The sequence below is a fragment of the Cyprinodon tularosa genome, unplaced genomic scaffold (assembly GCF_016077235.1).
Source record: "Cyprinodon tularosa strain WSP-4 unplaced genomic scaffold, ASM1607723v1 ctg507, whole genome shotgun sequence".
Taxonomy (NCBI): domain Eukaryota; kingdom Metazoa; phylum Chordata; class Actinopteri; order Cyprinodontiformes; family Cyprinodontidae; genus Cyprinodon; species Cyprinodon tularosa.
The window spans coordinates 291,723-309,993 of record NW_024039238.1 but is presented as its reverse complement, the minus strand read 5'-3'; the positions used below and the strand labels follow the sequence as shown (position 1 = coordinate 309,993).

The following is an 18,271-nucleotide window of genomic DNA, read 5'->3' as shown; positions in this document are numbered from 1 at the left end:
AACCCAATCATTTTGTTTTTTATTTCTATTGAGAAATTTTATTTTCAAATTGGTCCATTTTAATAATGGATTAATAAATAAAACTTACAATTTATATTCACAAATATAAAATTGTAATAACGGTTTCTCTAATAATTCAATTTAAGTTTGGAATTACAAAACACTTTTTAGATTGGATTTAAATGGTTATTCCTTTTTCATGGACTCTCCTGGTCCTCCGTAGAAAATCCAACATTCCTTCAGATAGAAATTAGCAGCTGGCTTCTCTAAATATCTCATTTTCTAAACATGATTTCTAATTCCTCCTGCGTGCTGAGGAGCTCATTTAGGACAGAAGAACAAGAAGCGCTCATGAATAAAGGAATGAGAATTAAAAAAAGGCTCCAATTGGAATCCGTTTACTTCAAACAGGTTATGACTGGATTGTGTCTTCAGTCGGTCTTTAGTAGTCTCCTGTCGGTGACTGCGACCCTTTTCCAAAACACAAAACTCTCCCAAACACTGGGAATGACCACCACTCTTTGTGGACTCCTAAGTCACTCTCAGCGGATCCATGGCAACCACTTGTTGAAGCTTCACTGCTTGTTGCCGGGTAATGTGATGTAGTGGAGCAGAAAATCCCTCCATTGACACGCTCTCCGCCTCCTCCTGCCCGCCCCATCCCTGCCCTCCCACTGACCGCTGCCAAAGCAGGCCCGCTTCATGGGATGCTCTGCATGAAATGCATTTCTTTGGATTTCCCCTGAGCTGCCGCGCCTCGGTATGGGGTAAAATAATTGTCGATAAAAATGTTTGTGTAGGTGTCTGAATGTAAGTCAAACACTGGGAGTAAAGGTAGGATTTGCTTCTTGTAATCAGTTCATCCATACATGTGACTCCAACTTTAAAAGTTTTACTCACAAATTTACTACTAAAATCACAACTTCCATCCCGATGAAGCCGTTCCACTCCTTACCAGATGGTGGCAGTAATGCACCCAAAGGTTCACCAACAGCCATTAAAGGAGAAGACGAAAATGAAACCAGGGATTGAACGTTAGACGCCTAAAGCCGGACGTACACTGTACGATTTTTTTGCCCTTTTCAGGCCGAAACGTTTGTCCAAATACGTCGTCTCCTTTTCTTTTTAGGGCTTTCAGCACAAAATCGCACAAATATCCAAGGCAGCGCGTTTCACTCTAGTTAGCTTCATATTCCTTTTCTACTGGTTTGGCTTCAGGATAGACGAGTCAGAGTAGCGCCATCTCACTGCGGAGCTGAGTCCCACCTGGTTTTTAGACGTACAGCGTGAGCAGGTAGATCGCATCAGAGCGTCGCAGTGTGAGAACAAAAACATCGTGAGCTGGGAACTTTTAAACTCTGCGATTTCATCGTACAGTGTGAGCTGTAGCTGCGTGCAACGATTGGAAAAATCATACAGCTTATGCCCGGCTTTAGCCATGATGGAATTGCGCCATAATCAGCGCTAACTGAATGGTGCTAGCAGTGAAGAAGAAGAAGCTAGGACCAGCTGTCTTTACCCAAACTGTCCTGCTAATGCGCGAATAGTGTGCATAAATAATGAAATTCTGGTACTAAAACTACTTATTTATATCCTTAACTCACTAAAGAATGCTAATACACATATGAAAAAAAAAGTTATATGGCTTTGGTGAGACAATGTTTATGCTTTCTACATTTTCTCTGTTAAATCGTGTTTATCTGCATTTTAGTTGTTTCTTTCTTTAGATTACGCACTATATAGCATAATGTGAAAACAAAAGGAAAACATAAAACTAAAAAAGACTAGATTTATGTTTAAATCTAAAGCCGAAAAAGTTAGCTCCAGGAAGTAGCATAGCATCCCATCTCAAGAAATAAATTATTAACCTTTAACACATTATAGTTTAGTACTCTTACTGTTTTTAGGGAGGGAAAAATGTAATTTAGGTCTTTTTTTAAAAATAAAATCGAGGGCGACCCAGATGGCAGTGAACGGTTTCCCACAATCCTTTGTGTAACGCGACGTATAGCCACAGCCCAGCTCACAAAGTAAATAAAAAAATACAATATTTTGTTCATGTAGTGTATGAGATACATGCAATTATCATAACCTTCATATAATTCTGGTTTTATAATAAAGATTTTTTGATTAAATATGTCCCAATTTGACCAAAACGCCTCCGTTAGCGCGATAACATCCATATAGCTAAAGGGTGTCTGGATTCAGCACAGCAGTAGGAAGTTCCTTTCCTGCCCTGGATAGAGATCTAAATGTTAACCTCGCCAAAGGTGAAGGGGAGGAGCTTGGAGCTACACTCTCAGGTATTCGGATTGAGCCACTGATCAAAGTATGCACAGTATGACGTTCTATGGTTCTGTTATCCTTCCTCTTGCTATGTTAGAAACTTCTAGGTGTTTTACCGCCACCGAGCGGAAAGGAAGGTAAAAGCTACATCAGTGGTTTTAGATTGGAGCTTGGAACTTTTTGTAAACTTTTTGTACAAATTGTACTTTATACTTCTGAATTTTTGATTCCTACTCTGGTGAGCTGGGGATTTGTGACTCATCTCTAATAGTGAATTTCGGATTTGTACTTCTAAATGTGTTATTTACAGATTTGTACTTCAATATTTATAAATTCCTACTTGTAAGTTTTGGGTTTGTGCTTCTAAATCTGTGACTCCCACTCATGAATTTGTGATTTGTACCTGTAAATTTTTGATTCTGTTTTGTAAATTTGTCATTTATATACGTAAATGCGTGATTTTTACTTGTGAATAACATAGTTTAGGATTTTTACTTCTGAATTTGCGAATTCTATTGGTAGATATGGGATTTGTACTTCTAAATTTTTTACTTAAGGATTTGTACTTCAATATTTCTAAATTCCTAATTGTAAGTTTCAGGTTTGTGCTTTTAAATCTGTGACTCCCACTCATGAATTTGTGATTTGTACCTGTAAATTTTTGATTCTGTTTTTGTAAATTTGTCATTTATATTTGTAAATCCGTGATTTTTACTTGTGAATAATATAGTTTAAGATTTTCACTTCTGAATTTGCGATTTCTATTGGTAAATATGGGATTTTCTACTTCTAAATTTGTTACTTATGGATTCATACTTCAATATTTCTAAATTCCTATTTGTAAGTTTTGGGTTTGTGCTTCTAAATCTGTGACTCCCACTCATGAATTTGTGATTTGTACCTGTAAATTTTTGATTCTGTTTTGTAAATTTGTCATTTATATACGTAAATGCGTGATTTTTACTTGTGAATAACATAGTTTAGGATTTTTACTTCTGAATTTGCGATTTCTATTGGTAGATATGGGATTTGTACTTCTAAATTTTTTACTTAAGGATTTGTACTTCAATATTTCTAAATTCCTAATTGTAAGTTTCAGGTTTGTGCTTTTAAATCTGTGACTCCCACTCATGAATTTGTGATTTGTACCTGTAAATTTTTGATTCTGTTTTTGTAAATTTGTCATTTATATTTGTAAATCCGTGATTTTTACTTGTGAATAATATAGTTTAAGATTTTCACTTCTGAATTTGCGATTTCTATTGGTAAATATGGGATTTTCTACTTCTAAATTTGTTACTTATGGATTCATACTTCAATATTTCTAAATTCCTATTTGTAAGTTTTGGGTTTGTGCTTCTAAATCTGTGACTCCCACTCATGAATTTGTGATTTGTACCTGTAAATTTTTGATTCTGTTTTGTAAATTTGTCATTTATATACGTAAATGCGTGATTTTTACTTGTGAATAACATAGTTTAGGATTTTTACTTCTGAATTTGCGATTTCTATTGGTAGATATGGGATTTGTACTTCTAAATTTTTTACTTAAGGATTTGTACTTCAATATTTCTAAATTCCTAATTGTAAGTTTCAGGTTTGTGCTTTTAAATCTGTGACTCCCACTCATGAATTTGTGATTTGTACCTGTAAATTTTTGATTCTGTTTTTGTAAATTTGTCATTTATATTTGTAAATCCGTGATTTTTACTTGTGAATAATATAGTTTAAGATTTTCACTTCTGAATTTGCGATTTCTATTGGTAAATATGGGATTTTCTACTTCTAAATTTGTTACTTATGGATTCATACTTCAATATTTCTAAATTCCTATTTGTAAGTTTTGGGTTTGTGCTTCTAAATCTGTGACTCCCACTCATGAATTTGTAATTTTTTTATTCTGTTTTGTAAATTTGTCATTTATATTTGTAAATCCGTGATTTGTACTTGTGAATAATATAGTTTAGGATTTTCACTTCTGAATTTGCGATTTCTATTGGTAAATATGGGATTTTATACTTCTAAATTTGTTACTTATGGATTCATACTTCAATATTTCTAAATTCCTATTTGTAAGTTTTGGGTTTCTGTTTCCAAATGTGAACTCATTCATACTTAGAAATCTGTAAATTCCACTCATTTGTTAGTTTAGGATTTTCACTTCTGAATTTTTTATTCCTACTTGCAAATTTGGGATTTGTATCGTTGTAAAACTGTATTTGTAAAATCTAAACCAGTATTCTGAGAGATGAAACATGTATGAATGAGATGAAAACAGGAAACAAACATGAATCTTATATTTATTTACTTTTACTAATTCAGACCGGTAAACAGACATTTTTGACAGTAATTTCACCCCATAGAAACTCATATCCTGTAGTGGCAGAGCTGCTCCCAGCAGACTGGTTAGTTCCCAGTAATCCCGGTTTAATGCTGTAGATGTTAATTAGAGGAGATGACGCAGCTAATAAACAATAAACTGACTCCCCCCTCTCCCTCCCCCATCTCCTCCCCCTCCCCTCGCTGACCGATTAGCCGGTGTGGGGTTCCCTCCTATTTCCATGAGAAAGGCGGCGGTCGGTGAAAGGGTTAAGCCCCCCCAGAAAGCAGCCCTAATTTTCTGCTCGGTGGGGGGGTGAGGGAAGCGGGGCGAGGGAACAAAGACGCCCAGGGGAGGAGCGGAGACTCCGGCTTTACTATCTGCACCTGCGGCCTGAAAAGCCGCAGACAAAGCGCCTCTGAAACGGCCAATTACGGAGGGGGGGGGAGTAGGGGGGGGGGGGGGGGGGGGGGAGGAGGAGGGGGGAGGAAAGTGAAAACAGGTTAAAGATGAGAAAGTAAATAATCAGTGGAGACAGAAATGTCTGCTTCAGTTTCTTGGGAAGATCCGTTGAAGCTGCAGGCAGGAAGAGGTGACCAGTTTAACCAGTTTAACTAGTAGGGCCAGCTCTCCCAGTTCAGAGCAACCACCCATCCCAGAATTAAAGGCCTTTTTGAACAGTTCAGCCTCAATCCTCCATTTCAAATCTGTTTTTCTGCTTCATTAATATTTTCTAATAAATTTATTTATTATCAATTTAGTGAAACTTGGAAGAAAAAGAAAAAAAAAATCAGACTTTTTTCAGTTTTTAATGTATTTCTTTTATTTTCTGTTGTAATGCAGCTGCTGTGAAAACATCTGGATATTCTATTCTCTGTAAACTAGAAGTTCTTTAAATAAGTCCAGAAATAAGGAAATAATACAGAAATAATACCTAAAAGGTCTATTTATCCATAATTATCTTACTTTAGGGACCAAACACTAATTTATTAGAAAACTAATTGGATTTAATTCTTTTAATTATGGCAAACACTTTGATTTTCTGAAAGTTTAACTCATTTTCTAGCTAAATGTTTGTATTGTGACCCTAAAAGCAGCAGCGGGTTTATTTTTTAAAGAGACGGGGTGGGGGTGGGGGGTCTTTATCCGCTCTGGGGTTTAGCAGCAGAGTTAAACTAAAACCTCTATGATCTTTTATTACTGAATAAACAATCTGATCCTGAACCTCCTGACTGATCCAGAAACAGATGGAAAAATCATTAAATAAGAGTATTTGAGCTGAAATATAATGTAACCCAAACAGGATTATTTTTGCTCTTAAAGATTTCAAATTTAATTTAAGTTTTTCTATCCAGAATATTTTTGTGAGCTGAACCAAATCCACATGTATTTGTCATTTTATTCTGTTCAAAACTATTTTTTTAAATAATCTGATTGGTTAAACTTAATAAAATCTAATTCTGTTGACCTACATTTCTCCCTACATTGAATAAAGTTATTTTCAACTAACTCATAACATTTAAATAACCCAATGACCAATAAATCGGTTTTATCAACTTAATTGTTTTTAGTTTAAGAGCAGAAACAGTTTTTGTTAACAAAAATGAATGAAATAACCAAAGATAGATCTGCCTGTGATCCTGGATCTCTGCCTCATAACTGATGGTGTCATCTGTGTAGACTACTAACTCCACTATAGATATAGATAGATCTAGAATGACCTGCCATGCGGCTCCTTCTATGCCTGAAGTGGCCCAATAAATTAGGGGTGTTCATCTTAACAAGGACCAGTTTTAACGAGCATTACGAAGTAACCAAACATTCTTAAATTAATTTAAAAGACCATCATTAAGCTCACAAGGCAGCCTTTTAGTGGACTCAAGACTTTTAGGTTAATTTGCATCGTCCATAAAATGTTTATGTTCCTAACAGAGCACTTCGCTCTCAGTCTGCAGGTTTACTAGTGGTTCCTAGAATTTCTAAAAGTACCAGTTTTAGTCCGTGAGGCAGACACCCTGTCTACTTTTAAGGCTAGGCTTAAAACTTTCCTTTTTGATAAAGCTTCTAGTTAGAGTGGCTCAGGTTATCCTGAGCTATCTCTATAGTTCTGCTGCTATAGGCTTAGACTGCTGGAGGACATAGGGACCCCTTTTTCATCATTCTATCTCTATAGTCATGCTGCTATAGCCTGGTTCTGCTGGAGGTTTCTTCCTGTTCAAAGGGAGTTTTTCCTCTCCACTGTCGCTACAACCATGCTTAGCGTGAGGGATTGCTGAAGAGTCAATGAGTCGATGCAATCAGCTGGTTTTCCTTAGATAGAAAACTTTGAATCAATCTGACTGGATGATCTGGTGAACTGGAAAGTGACCTGAGATGACATGATGTGAATTAGAGCTATAGAAATAAACTGAATAGAATTCTTACATATTGTGTTTCATCAATTAAATATTACTATATAATTCTGGAACCATTTACGCTAGGTGCGGTATGTTAAAAGGCAAGAAGCTTCGTCTCCTCAAAGAGGGGCTTGAATCATTTTTTCGAGTGTGTAATATATTGGACTTGTTTTCTCCAATTTAAACAAATATCTTATTCTGTTAGGAAATTGTCTGTAAACAAGAGGAAAATACGCTTGAGTAAAAACTGACTCATATTTCAGCTTTTGCATTAAAAGAACCTGACCCGTTTAGACCCATTTAAACTTAGCGCAGTTCACGGGAAGATCGTTGTGTAGATTCTGGACAATGTTATCACATGCAATGTAAACCGAATGACTGCCCATCCACCACTCGAGCGCATGTCAATCTAAGGTCTCCGTTGCATTTCCGAATTCTCCCAGTGGTGCCCGACTTTACACGAGTGAAAAAAATTAATGTGATTGGTTGATTATCAAGGGGGCGGGATTGTTGTGGCGGAAGGTTTGCAGGCTCTTTGGTTGTAGCCGGTTTGTAGGAAGCATCTTGCTAACCAGTTAGCAACTTAGTGCTACTTGGTCCCAATGGGAAATTCCATTGGGACCAAGTAGCACTAAATTGGTGACCGTTGATATATGATTGGCCAAATTTCTGTGTTCAGGCTGACTTATAACTGGCCTGCATAAGATAACGAAAAAAAACACAGAATTAAGACAGGATTTTTTTTTTTTTTTTTTTTTATAGAAATTTTCTAAATTTTGGGACAATATGGTCTGATAAAGAGAACATTTATATACATGTTTAAGCCAGAATGATTTGAACTTGTTGCATATGTGGCAACCTGAAAGTTTTTGAACCCAAAGGCTCGTTGTGATCATGTCAAGATATGTGGACCCAGACCAGTTCAACTTTCGAACTCGCAACCTCAGGATTCCAAGCTCTACGCCCTAACCACTAGGCTGCCCCCCCTCTTTCTGCATGGATGTGTCCATGTACTATCAATTTTTCCTACAAATTCAGATTGCGCTAGCAACACGTACAGCAGTGATAAACTGACATTTAGCCACGCAGACGTTTCAAACATAAACCAATTTTTAACCTTCATTTAGGTTTCCTTAGATTCACTGCAGCGCAGACCAATACGACATATCCTTCCTGCCCGCGAATTTTACTGTCCTTAAATACCGTTTAGAAGTCAGAGATTCAGCATTTCATTCGACTTTAATTTGATAGCAAGTAGGAGTTAAAGCTAATGTGTTGTTAGCCGTTTCTGTAACAAATATGCACCAAAATGTTGCAATATTTTGTAAATGTTAAAGAAAAAAGACGTGGCGTTTACATTCAATAAATTACAAAAAAGTAAATATGCTACGCTATCAAACTACTAGCTCCTGTTGATCATGTGACTAATGTAGAAAAACTGTTTTTCAGTTATTTCACAAAATACAGCAGGAAATAAAAGTGATTAAGATATTTGCAAGTTTCAATTAGGCCAGTTTATTTCCATAAATACAACTTGATGGTCGATAAAAGTACATTTAATGTTTTGTAATTTTTTTTTTTTTTTTTTTTAAACAGGCCGCTGTTAGCATGGCGGGAGCAAGACAGGCTAATGTTAGCATCCTTCAAGGAAAGATGTAAACACATTAGGGTCAAAATAAAAAAATAGAGTATGCTTTTTTTTTGGGGGGGGGGGGGGGGGGGGGGGGGGTTTAACAAAGAGTCCTTATAAATAACTTAGCTGCTCTAGCACGGTGGATATTCCAGCTTCCTTTTGAAATCTAAGGCCTAGCATGTGACGCTAATGTCTTGAGAAATTGGCACTAAGTTGCTAAAAACCTCCAGAAATATTTCCCGAATGCGTCCGTTCGTCCGGGATTCGTCTTTGGGACAAACTGAAACGGTCGATAAAAACATTAAATCATGTTGTAGAAAAGAAAAGTACTTTGACAAATGTGCCACAAAGAAGTTTTAATCAAAAAAATCAATAAAGACTGCATTAGAGGCTAAAAATATGGACATATTTACATCAACAGCATTTCCAGTGACTACGTTGTGAAGCGTTCGCATAAACATTTACTCTACAACGCATTCAGTAGAAAGGTTACCTCTTTATAGCATCGGGTAGCAATGTAAACATTCACATATTAGTTTCATGGAAGCCCTTTTCAAACACTTTTGGTTTCGGTTCCCAGCGGAAATGTTTTAATCGCAATCAACATTCCTTCTGCGAGCTGCAGGGAAACCAACGGAAAACCTCCACTTCGGAGTTCAGAACAAAGATGGCCGACGTCCGACGTTTTAAGAAGGGGTGCGTCCAAACAAAAACATAGCAGTTCGTAGCTGGCGGGACAATGCAGTTGGATATTTACAAAGAAAGAGTCAATCTAAAAACAACAAAAAAAAAAACCCTAAAAAAAGCGATTGAAAAGAAACTAAAGGCAACAAAAATAAAATCTTAAACGGCACGTCGAAATTAAAATTGGAATCCAGTGTTTTAATGAAGAGGCTCCCACTGTGTTCCGGTTACGTTTATAGTGGAACTCGGATGGAAACCATGAGTCCATTTGTCCTGTAGATGTGGAGCCGATTGTCCAACAGGTGGTTTGTGCTTCAGAAACAGGATTTCTATGATATAAAAAGATCTAAAAAGGTCGATTCCAAATTAAAAAAGTGTGAGAAGTTTTCTTCTATCTGCCGTTGATCCGCAGTCGCCTCACATTCAGTAATTCGGTGGTCAGACTACATGACTTCCTGAAACAAAGATCCTTTTAGGGCCACGGAGGCCAGGAAACGTCGGGCTGTGGCTCTGAAGCGGGGAGCCGAGGGGACGCCAGATAGTCAAAGGTTTTCTAAAATAACCCAAACAAAGATGGCGACTCTGCTTAAATTTGCACCAGCTACCTTTTTCCTGCTCGCTCCTCACCTCAGTCTCCCTGTCTGAGCCCCCCCGCCCCCCCAGTGCACCGGTTCTTTTTGTTTCCTCCCAATCCCACCCCAGGGTTTCCCGCTCCAGTCCTAGATGTGCGTCAGCGGGACGGTTCCGCTGAGGTAGTGCTGCTGGACGCTGGCGTAGCCCCTCTGCGCACTGGCGGGATCCGAGGAATCCCCTCCGGGTCCTGGTATGTACATGCTAATCATGTCCCTTAGGTCCCCCTGCAGAGGCCCTCGGTGGTGGTTCGGCGTCGCCGTGGAGGGCGAATGGGACACCGGTTCCGCCTTCACCATGGGCATGTTGACGGGGCTCAGCTGCTGCGGGCTGCTGCTGTACGACATGGGGCTGCGGAGGAAACAACAAAAAAAGACAGGAAATTAAAACATATTCTAACTGGAAGCACTGATCTAACCTCAATATCTCCAACAGGAAACAAAATGCAGAAATGATTTTAAGATGACCAGAAATAATCAGGTTTCTGGTTTCACCCAGAAATAAGGCTGCTGGACATCAAGTTTTTTGGAATCTGGTGTAAAATAAAAACATAAAAACCTGCGGAGGAGTCTAAATTCATGTCTGCTTGAACCCCAGTCGGCCTCAGCCGGTTTCATCCTGTTCAAAGGGAGTTTTTCCTCTCCACTGTCGCTAAAAGCATGCGTGAACCAATCTGACTGGATGATCTGCTGAACTGTAAAGTGACGTGTTGGAAATTGGCGCTATAGAAACAAAATGAATTCTATTCCATACAAACGCGTCTTTTTCTGAGCGTAAAAGTTTAAAAGAAAAATGATAACTTTATACTTTTACCTTCTATATCTCAGGAATTAAACATTTCATGCCTCATGTTTGTTTAAATGAACAAATATCAATTTTGACTTCATCAGTATAGGTTAATTGAATTAAATCCACTAATATAGAAACTTGTTTGTTTATTATTGGCAGTGATGTCACCCCAAACAGGAAGATCAGGAAGTGGGACCGTCCTTCCTGAAGGCTGGAGATTAATAATAATTAGCGTTTGCATGTCGAGGCGATGCAGGGATTATAGTTAGTTAAACACGCCCCACTAACTGCAGGCCTTCATTCCTCGGCTCTCTAAACCTGATCTGACATTTAAAACGTCGTCGCTGCCAAGATTCTGAGCAGCAGCATTCAGCAGCGCCGCCTTAGAACAGAGGTTACCAAAGGTTTTCTACGGCCGGGGGACCCCCGCCCCCCATGCGCAGAGAAGCACACACATTTTATCCCCCTTCAGTTATTAGTGTTTGGCATTGGAAAAAAAAAAATCTTTTAACAAGTTATTAGTTTGTTCAACCGTTATTAGTTTTTTTTTTTTTTTTTTTTTTTTTTTATATAAAGGCTTGAATAGTTTGACTTTATTCAAGCCGATCCCCAATATGTGATGCCAATTTTTTGGGGGGCAATATTCCGTTCTCTTCCTCCATTTACATTATAAAAAATTAAGCAATAAATGTGCGAAAAATTAAAAAAAAACTTAAAAAAAAAAAAACATACCGTACAAGAAAAAATAAATCTAAATGACGCCAAAAAATACTGACCAGCCAACGTATCAGTCCATCCCTACACTTGGATAATAAAAACTCAAACAGTTGATAAGAACAAAACAAAGGAAATCAGACCTCGCAAGTGTGTGTGTTGGAAGGGGGCGTGGCCTAACATTTTATTTATTTATACGTTTGACAGGCCCAAAGGATTAATTTCACCTGTGAACATGTCAGGTTAGTTTTCAACCAGAGTTTGAGGGAGATTTTAAAACTTCTGCCCCAAACATGATCTGGCAGAGTGATCCATGACCGACTCCTCCGATGGACGAAACCATTTGGCCAAATTCGGTCCTTCGATGCAGAACATCACAGTCTCCCCTGGTTATAGCCCTGCTCTTTATTCTAATAATACCTTATTGCTTCTAAAATCCTCCTGAGGAGAAGCAAGTCCATTTCAAACTTTAAAAACACGCGTCCAAAAATATCTGATATTCAAAGTGTAAAATGTTGTACTTACTTCAAATGTTACAATAATAAAAACAAATCTTTTTTGTCAAGAACTTTCAGAGTTTTCTTGAAGAGACGTCTGTTAGCAACAACAGGTAATGTTCATTTGAACCCTTTCAGTTAGCCTCAAAGTTTAGCTTTAAATCAACATGGATTTCATGTTAATGAAACATTAATCCAAGTTTTATTTAATAATTTATGATAATGGGGGAAAAAAATAAACAAAAATAATGTTTACCAGTACTAGTAATCGAAAACTGCTACTTTAGAAAAAAAAAGCTAAATAAATTCAGGAAAAACTAGAGGGAGCATAAAGAGGAGGGGAGCGTTTCCAAGCTGCGTAGAAACAGGAAGTGTTGCAGCGAGTGCAGTGGTGCGTTCACAGACACCGCTATCCTTCATCCTTTAGACACATTTAAGGAAAACTTTCAGGTTTTTAATTAGTTTTTAATTAAAACTCGGCAGCAAATCAAAAGGGAAAACGACATGCAGGGAATTTAGGAGTTCATTAGCATCATTAGCGAGATGCTAACATCCTGCAGCTCTGCCCTGTTTGACGCTTCATCAGGTCGGCTTGATCAACATTCCTAGCAGCGGCCCAGCCCAGAATCACGGCCCGCAGCATGACAAGCAGCAAACAGTACAAACCGTGCTCCAGGTTCCAGGAACCGAGTCTTAGGAACCCGGCTGGGCCATCTATTCATCTAAAATGAACTGAAAGTAAAACAAACTTAGTTAGGACAACCTGAAGTTTTCGTTTTTGGACTTTCTGATCCAAGAGAAACTTAAATTAAACGACTAAACCCTGTTGACTCATTTGAGCCACAGCGTCGACCTCCATCGGAGACACAGGTCTTTCTGCCTGAAATAAAAACCTTTTTTATTCCAGTAGCACCTTTATTTAATATCAACCAACCAATTGGAAAAAATGGAAATCTATTCTTTAAGCCAGTAGGACTGATTATCTGAACGCACACACCTTCTATAAGTGGGGAAAAAGTGGCAGACATGTTGCCAAAATGGCCAATTCTGGCTTTACTAACCTCTAAAATATGCATTTCGCTTTGTTATGTGCATGAAATATGTTAAAGCTGTTAGCCAGATCCCAAATAATGGATCCCTAGATGACTTTGATTGCTAATAAACGCTTTTAAAGACGTATTTACATCACAAAAAGCCTTTTATTGTAGGTCACTCTGATACAGGACTGATCGTTTTTGGACGTTTCAAGTTTTCTTTGAAGTTATTTTAATTCCTGTAAAAGTTTATTAATAGGAGGTCTGGAGAACAAAGAGTTAAAATAAACTATAAATGCATAGAAATATATACTTTTATTGTTTCTTAGTGGAAGCCGTAGGTTTGTTCGTTTACAGAAGTACTCAGCAGTAGTAAAAGTATTGATACTCAAAGTCAAATTTTACTCAACTACACGTAAAAGTTACTTAGTCAAACAGCTAATCAAGTGAAAGTATTGAAGTACTCGCATTTAAAAGTACTTCAGTATTTAAAAGTACATGCATTTAAAAGTACTTCAGTATTTAAAAGTACATGCATTTTAAAGTACTTCAGTATTTAAAAGTACATGCATTTTAAAGTACTTCAGTATTTAAAAGTACATGCATTTTAAAGTACTTCAGTAGTTAAAAGTACATGCATTTTAAAGTACATGCATTTTAAAGTACATGCATTTAAAAGTACATGCATTTAAAAGTACTTCAGTAGTTAAAAGTACATGCATTTAAAAGTACTTCAGTAGTTAAAAGTACATGCATTTAAAAGTACTTCAGTAGTTAAAAGTACATGCATTTAAAAGTACTTCAGTAGTTAAAAGTACATGCATTTAAAAGTACTTCAGTAGTTAAAAGTACATGCATTTAAAAGTACTTAAGTAGTTAAAAGTACATGCATTTAAAAGTACTTAAGTATTTAAAAGTACATGCATTTAAAAGTACTTAAGTATTTAAAAGTACATGCATTTAAAAGTACTTAAGTATTTAAAAGTACATGCATTTAAAAGTACTTAAGTATTTAAAAGTACATGTATTTAAAAGTACTTCAGTATTCAAAAATACAAATTAACTTTTCTAATATTAGAACATTTCTGCAATTTAAAAAAAAGCTGCAACTTTCAGAAACCACCTGATTTATTCAAGCGTAGAACCGCCTGATATAGATTCAACACCACCTGGAAAGAACTTTGGCAGAGAAAAGCAACAAAAAAAATAAGGACTATTATTTTGATTATCACTTCTAATTTAAAAACAAACCAAAAATAAGCAGGAGCATCTTTATTCTCCTCATTTTTCCTGGAATAGATGTTAGAGATTGAATCTAAAGAAACTAGAACTCTGATCTGAGATTCATCCTAATGAACAACTTGACCTCATGGCAACAATTAACGCCTTAATAAGATAATAAACTATTAATAATATCTGCTCTGAGTTTCTCTCATTAGAGGAACGTCATTAAATCTGTAGATCAGTGGCGTCCAGATTCAGTCCTAACGGCTGCTATCCGCCATGTTTGCGTTTCAGCAAAGGCCTAACTTTCTGTAGTACTGGGGTGGACACGTCCCCACCAATAACTTCAATACATAGACTTTGGCTTTCAACGATGTGTGGGACAAATTCCTAAATTTGATTTTGCCGCTTTTGAAGGAAGATGATCACTGATGAAGCTGAAAAGAGGAAAGAAAAAATAAATCCCCATTTTTCTGTATAGATAAATAAAACTGTGGTCACACTAAGGACGCCTGATATATTACTGCTGGCATCAGCTGGTATTCATATTTTAACACATTAATGTCCAAATATCTATAAATATAATATCAGCGTCCCCACCAACCTTCACCACCAAGTTACATCCTCACATTCCAAGAGAGAAAAACAGTGGATTAAAAAAGCTTCCTGGAAATGGAGGGAAAGTACTCAAAAAAAAAAAAAACTACTTAAATGTACTTTCCAGAGGCATCACGTAAAGTACAAATACTTTACTTAAGTAGGAATTATTGGCTATTTATACATTACTGAAGTAATTATTTCTTTAGACAACTTTTTACTTTCTACTTCTTACATTTTAAAAATAGACTCTAGTTTTGTTTGATTTAAGCTCATTTTATTACGGCCCGTTATGGTCAGTCTCAACATGTTTGAAGGAAATTAATTCGAATTGGAGCCTTTTTTTATTCTCATTCCTTTATTCATGTTTAGAAAATTAGAGATATTAAGAAAAGTCAGCTGTTCATTCATATCTGAAGGAATGTTGGATGTTCTACGGAGGACCAGGAGGGCCCATAAAAAAGAAATTAACCATTTTAAATTCCATTTAAAACTATAAAATGCATTTATGAATCCATTATTAAATGTGCCAATTTGCGAACATATTTTAAAATAAAATTTCTCAGTGGGAATAAAAAACAAACCGACTGGGTTACTAACTGTATGATTTAAATGTTAATGTTATTTTTATTACTTTTTTCTCCCTCTCCTCTTCAGAACATTAAAAGAAAAAAAAATGTGGAAATAAAAATGGGGTTCAATAAGAGATCTAAAAAACAAAAAATAAATAAATACAGACTAGACGTTTCAAAATTAACAACCAGAGGTGAAAAAAGTACAAATACTTTGTTGCCTTAGAGTAGAAATATTGGCCATCAATACTTTCCTGCAGCAATTATGTTATGGACAACTTTTTACTTTCTACTCAGTTTTGTTTCATTTAAGCTCATTTTCATTATGGCCTGTTGGCATTTAAAAAAATAAAAACCATCAAAAAAATTAGTTTCATCCAGACAATGAATTTCTTTGTGGCTGGACTCGGTGCTGCCCCAACCTGTTGCTCTCCACATGCCAAAATAAATCGTTTTTCAAGATGATGCAAAGTTAAATGTGACGCTGTTAGCATTAGTTATAAAACTAAGAAAATAAAGTTATCCAGAATTGTATAAAAATGTTCCTTTAATAGGGTAGAGCAGTAAAGCTTCTGCCCTTAACAGTTTTCCTGCATTACTTTTATACTTTAAGTAGTTTTTAAACTGGTACTTTTACACTTTTACTGGCGTAAAAAGCTTACATTGATGCTCTAACTTGTATAAAGTGTTTCTAGGCAGCAGGTTTTATGCTGGAGGAACGATAGTGAACAGTTTGTGTGGTTCCTGGTTCCTTGCCAGCAGTTTGGTTTCTCCTCAGTGAATGAGGCGGACCCACCTGTAGGAGTTGGCTCCGCTCATGTAGCTCTGCGCCGCCGTCATCGCGGGCGGGTACTGCAGCGCGGACAGGTCGTACCGGTGCAGCTGCTGCGTGTAGCTGAGCGCCTCGCTCTGCATGCCGGCGTAGCCTCCGGCGGGAGCCCAGCCGTAGCCCTCCATCCTCGGACTGCCGCCCTGGCTCTGCGCCGCCGCGCTCAGCAGGTTGCCGGCTGACAGCGGGTACTTCCCCACCTGCGCGTCCTTCTTCAGCAGCGGCTTGGTTTTGCGGCGCGGCTTGTACTTGTAGTCCGGGTACTCCTTCATGTGGACGGCCCGCAGCCGCTTGGCTTCATCGATGAAGGGCCGCTTCTCCGCGTCCGTCAGAAGTTTCCACTCCGCCCCCAGCCGCTTGCTGATCTCGGAGTTGTGCATTTTGGGGTTTTCTTGCGCCATTTTCCGCCTCTGGCCCCTGGACCACACCATGAAGGCGTTCATGGGCCGCTTGACCTTATCCATGGGGTCGCCTCCGGGCGCGCACGCCGCTTTGGGCAGCGCGCCGCCGTTGGTCCCGGTGATGGGTGACATCCCGGCGGCCTGGTGGCTCTGCGGCTGCCCGCTGGGCTCCATCAGGCTGTACATGTCTGACCGGACGTGTTTTGGAAAAGTTAAAATCACAGCCGCTTTAAAAAGCTCTGCCTTCCTCCCAGCAGGTCGAACCGGGTGATCTAAATTAACTGGCTAATTATCCACGTCACACCCCGGGTTCCACAGAGCACACCTTTCTGTTTACCTGCGACGCGCGTGGAGCCTCATCACTTTAAGTTTGACTCAGTGGAAGCCTGAAGAAGTCCGCGTCCAGTCAGGGAATCTGTCAAACGGCCCCAACATCCCAGACTGAAGCTGCTCCTCTGGTTCACACCGACTCTGCGCTCAGGGGCCAATGGGAAGGGCCACGACTCTACAGGGGCCATTTGAATGAGAATAGCTTCCCAAGCTGCACAGACACTTGTTGATGGCTGCTGGGAAATGGGGCGTCCACGGTGCAGGGGCGTTTCTACTGTCCTGGGTGGCCCAGACACCCCCCGGAATCACTCTATGGTTAAAAAAAACTAAAATTATGGTTCAAAAAAGTAAATAATAAATAAATCTCTCTATGATTCATTAATTCTTTACAGCTTAAAAACAAAATAATGGAATAGTGAGCTGGTTTTATGGAGCAAGATATATGTCAATAAAAACATGCATAGGTGTCTGAATTTATGAATTAAATTCAATGATACTTTATTAAACAAATAATAAACAACATTCAGGTCAGATGGATGGATGGATCTAGTAGAGGCATTTCAATCCTCGTTATTGATGAAAATAGCAACTCACTAAAGAAACAACACTTGATCAGAGGTTATGTTAAAATATTTGTTCATGTAAATGTGGACTAATGAGAGGAACATAGAAACACTGTAAACTAGCTCCACAGGTGGCGCTGTCTGGGAAAGAAACGGTTAAACAGACAAGAACCAGTTTTCATGTCAAAGGATGAAAGAGAGAACAGAGCCTATAGTTCTGTCTAGCAGAGAAACAGGACTACACTGGAAAACAGGCCAAGCTCCAACATCTAGAAACAAAGGTGTTGATGGCAGCAGCACAGCTGATATTTCTCTCCAGGATGGAGTCACAGCCAAACAGGAACAGACCAGATGAAGCTACTATGAGAAAAAGCAGAGAGAGCAGAACGTTAGAGATTGAACTAACAGATTCTGCAGAGTGGGAGAATAGAGATAGAATGAAGCAGAATGATGAAAAAGGGGTCCCTATGTCCTCCAGCAGTCTAAGCCTATAGCAGCAGAACTATAGAGATAGATCAGGATAACCTGAGCCACTCTAACTAGAAGCTTTATCAAAAAGGAAAGTTTTAAGCCTAGCCTTAAAAGTAGACAGGGTGTCTGCCTCACGGACTAAAACTGGTAGTTGGTTCCACAGGAGAGGAGCCTGAGAACTAAAAGATCTGCCTCCCATTCTACTTTTAGAAATTCTAGGAACCACTAGTAAACCTGCAGATTTAATATCTGTGAGTTTCTGATTCCTTCTTCTAAATCTCTGAATCACGCAGCCAAAAAT

At 38.2% G+C, this 18,271-nt stretch overlaps 1 protein-coding gene across 1 annotated transcript; it reads right to left on the bottom strand.

Annotated features, from left to right (window-relative positions):
• Positions 1-8,715: 8,715 nt before the first annotated feature.
• On the bottom strand, positions 8,716-17,123 carry sox19b (SRY-box transcription factor 19b). Its single transcript, XM_038303180.1, has 2 exons — positions 16,173-17,123; positions 8,716-10,300 (listed from the first exon to the last, which is right to left on the bottom strand). Exons 1-2 carry the CDS (start codon positions 16,790-16,792, stop codon positions 10,039-10,041), a joined length of 882 nt encoding a protein of 293 aa, XP_038159108.1. The 5' UTR covers positions 16,793-17,123; the 3' UTR covers positions 8,716-10,038.
• Between the last annotated feature and the right edge of the window lie 1,148 nt (positions 17,124-18,271).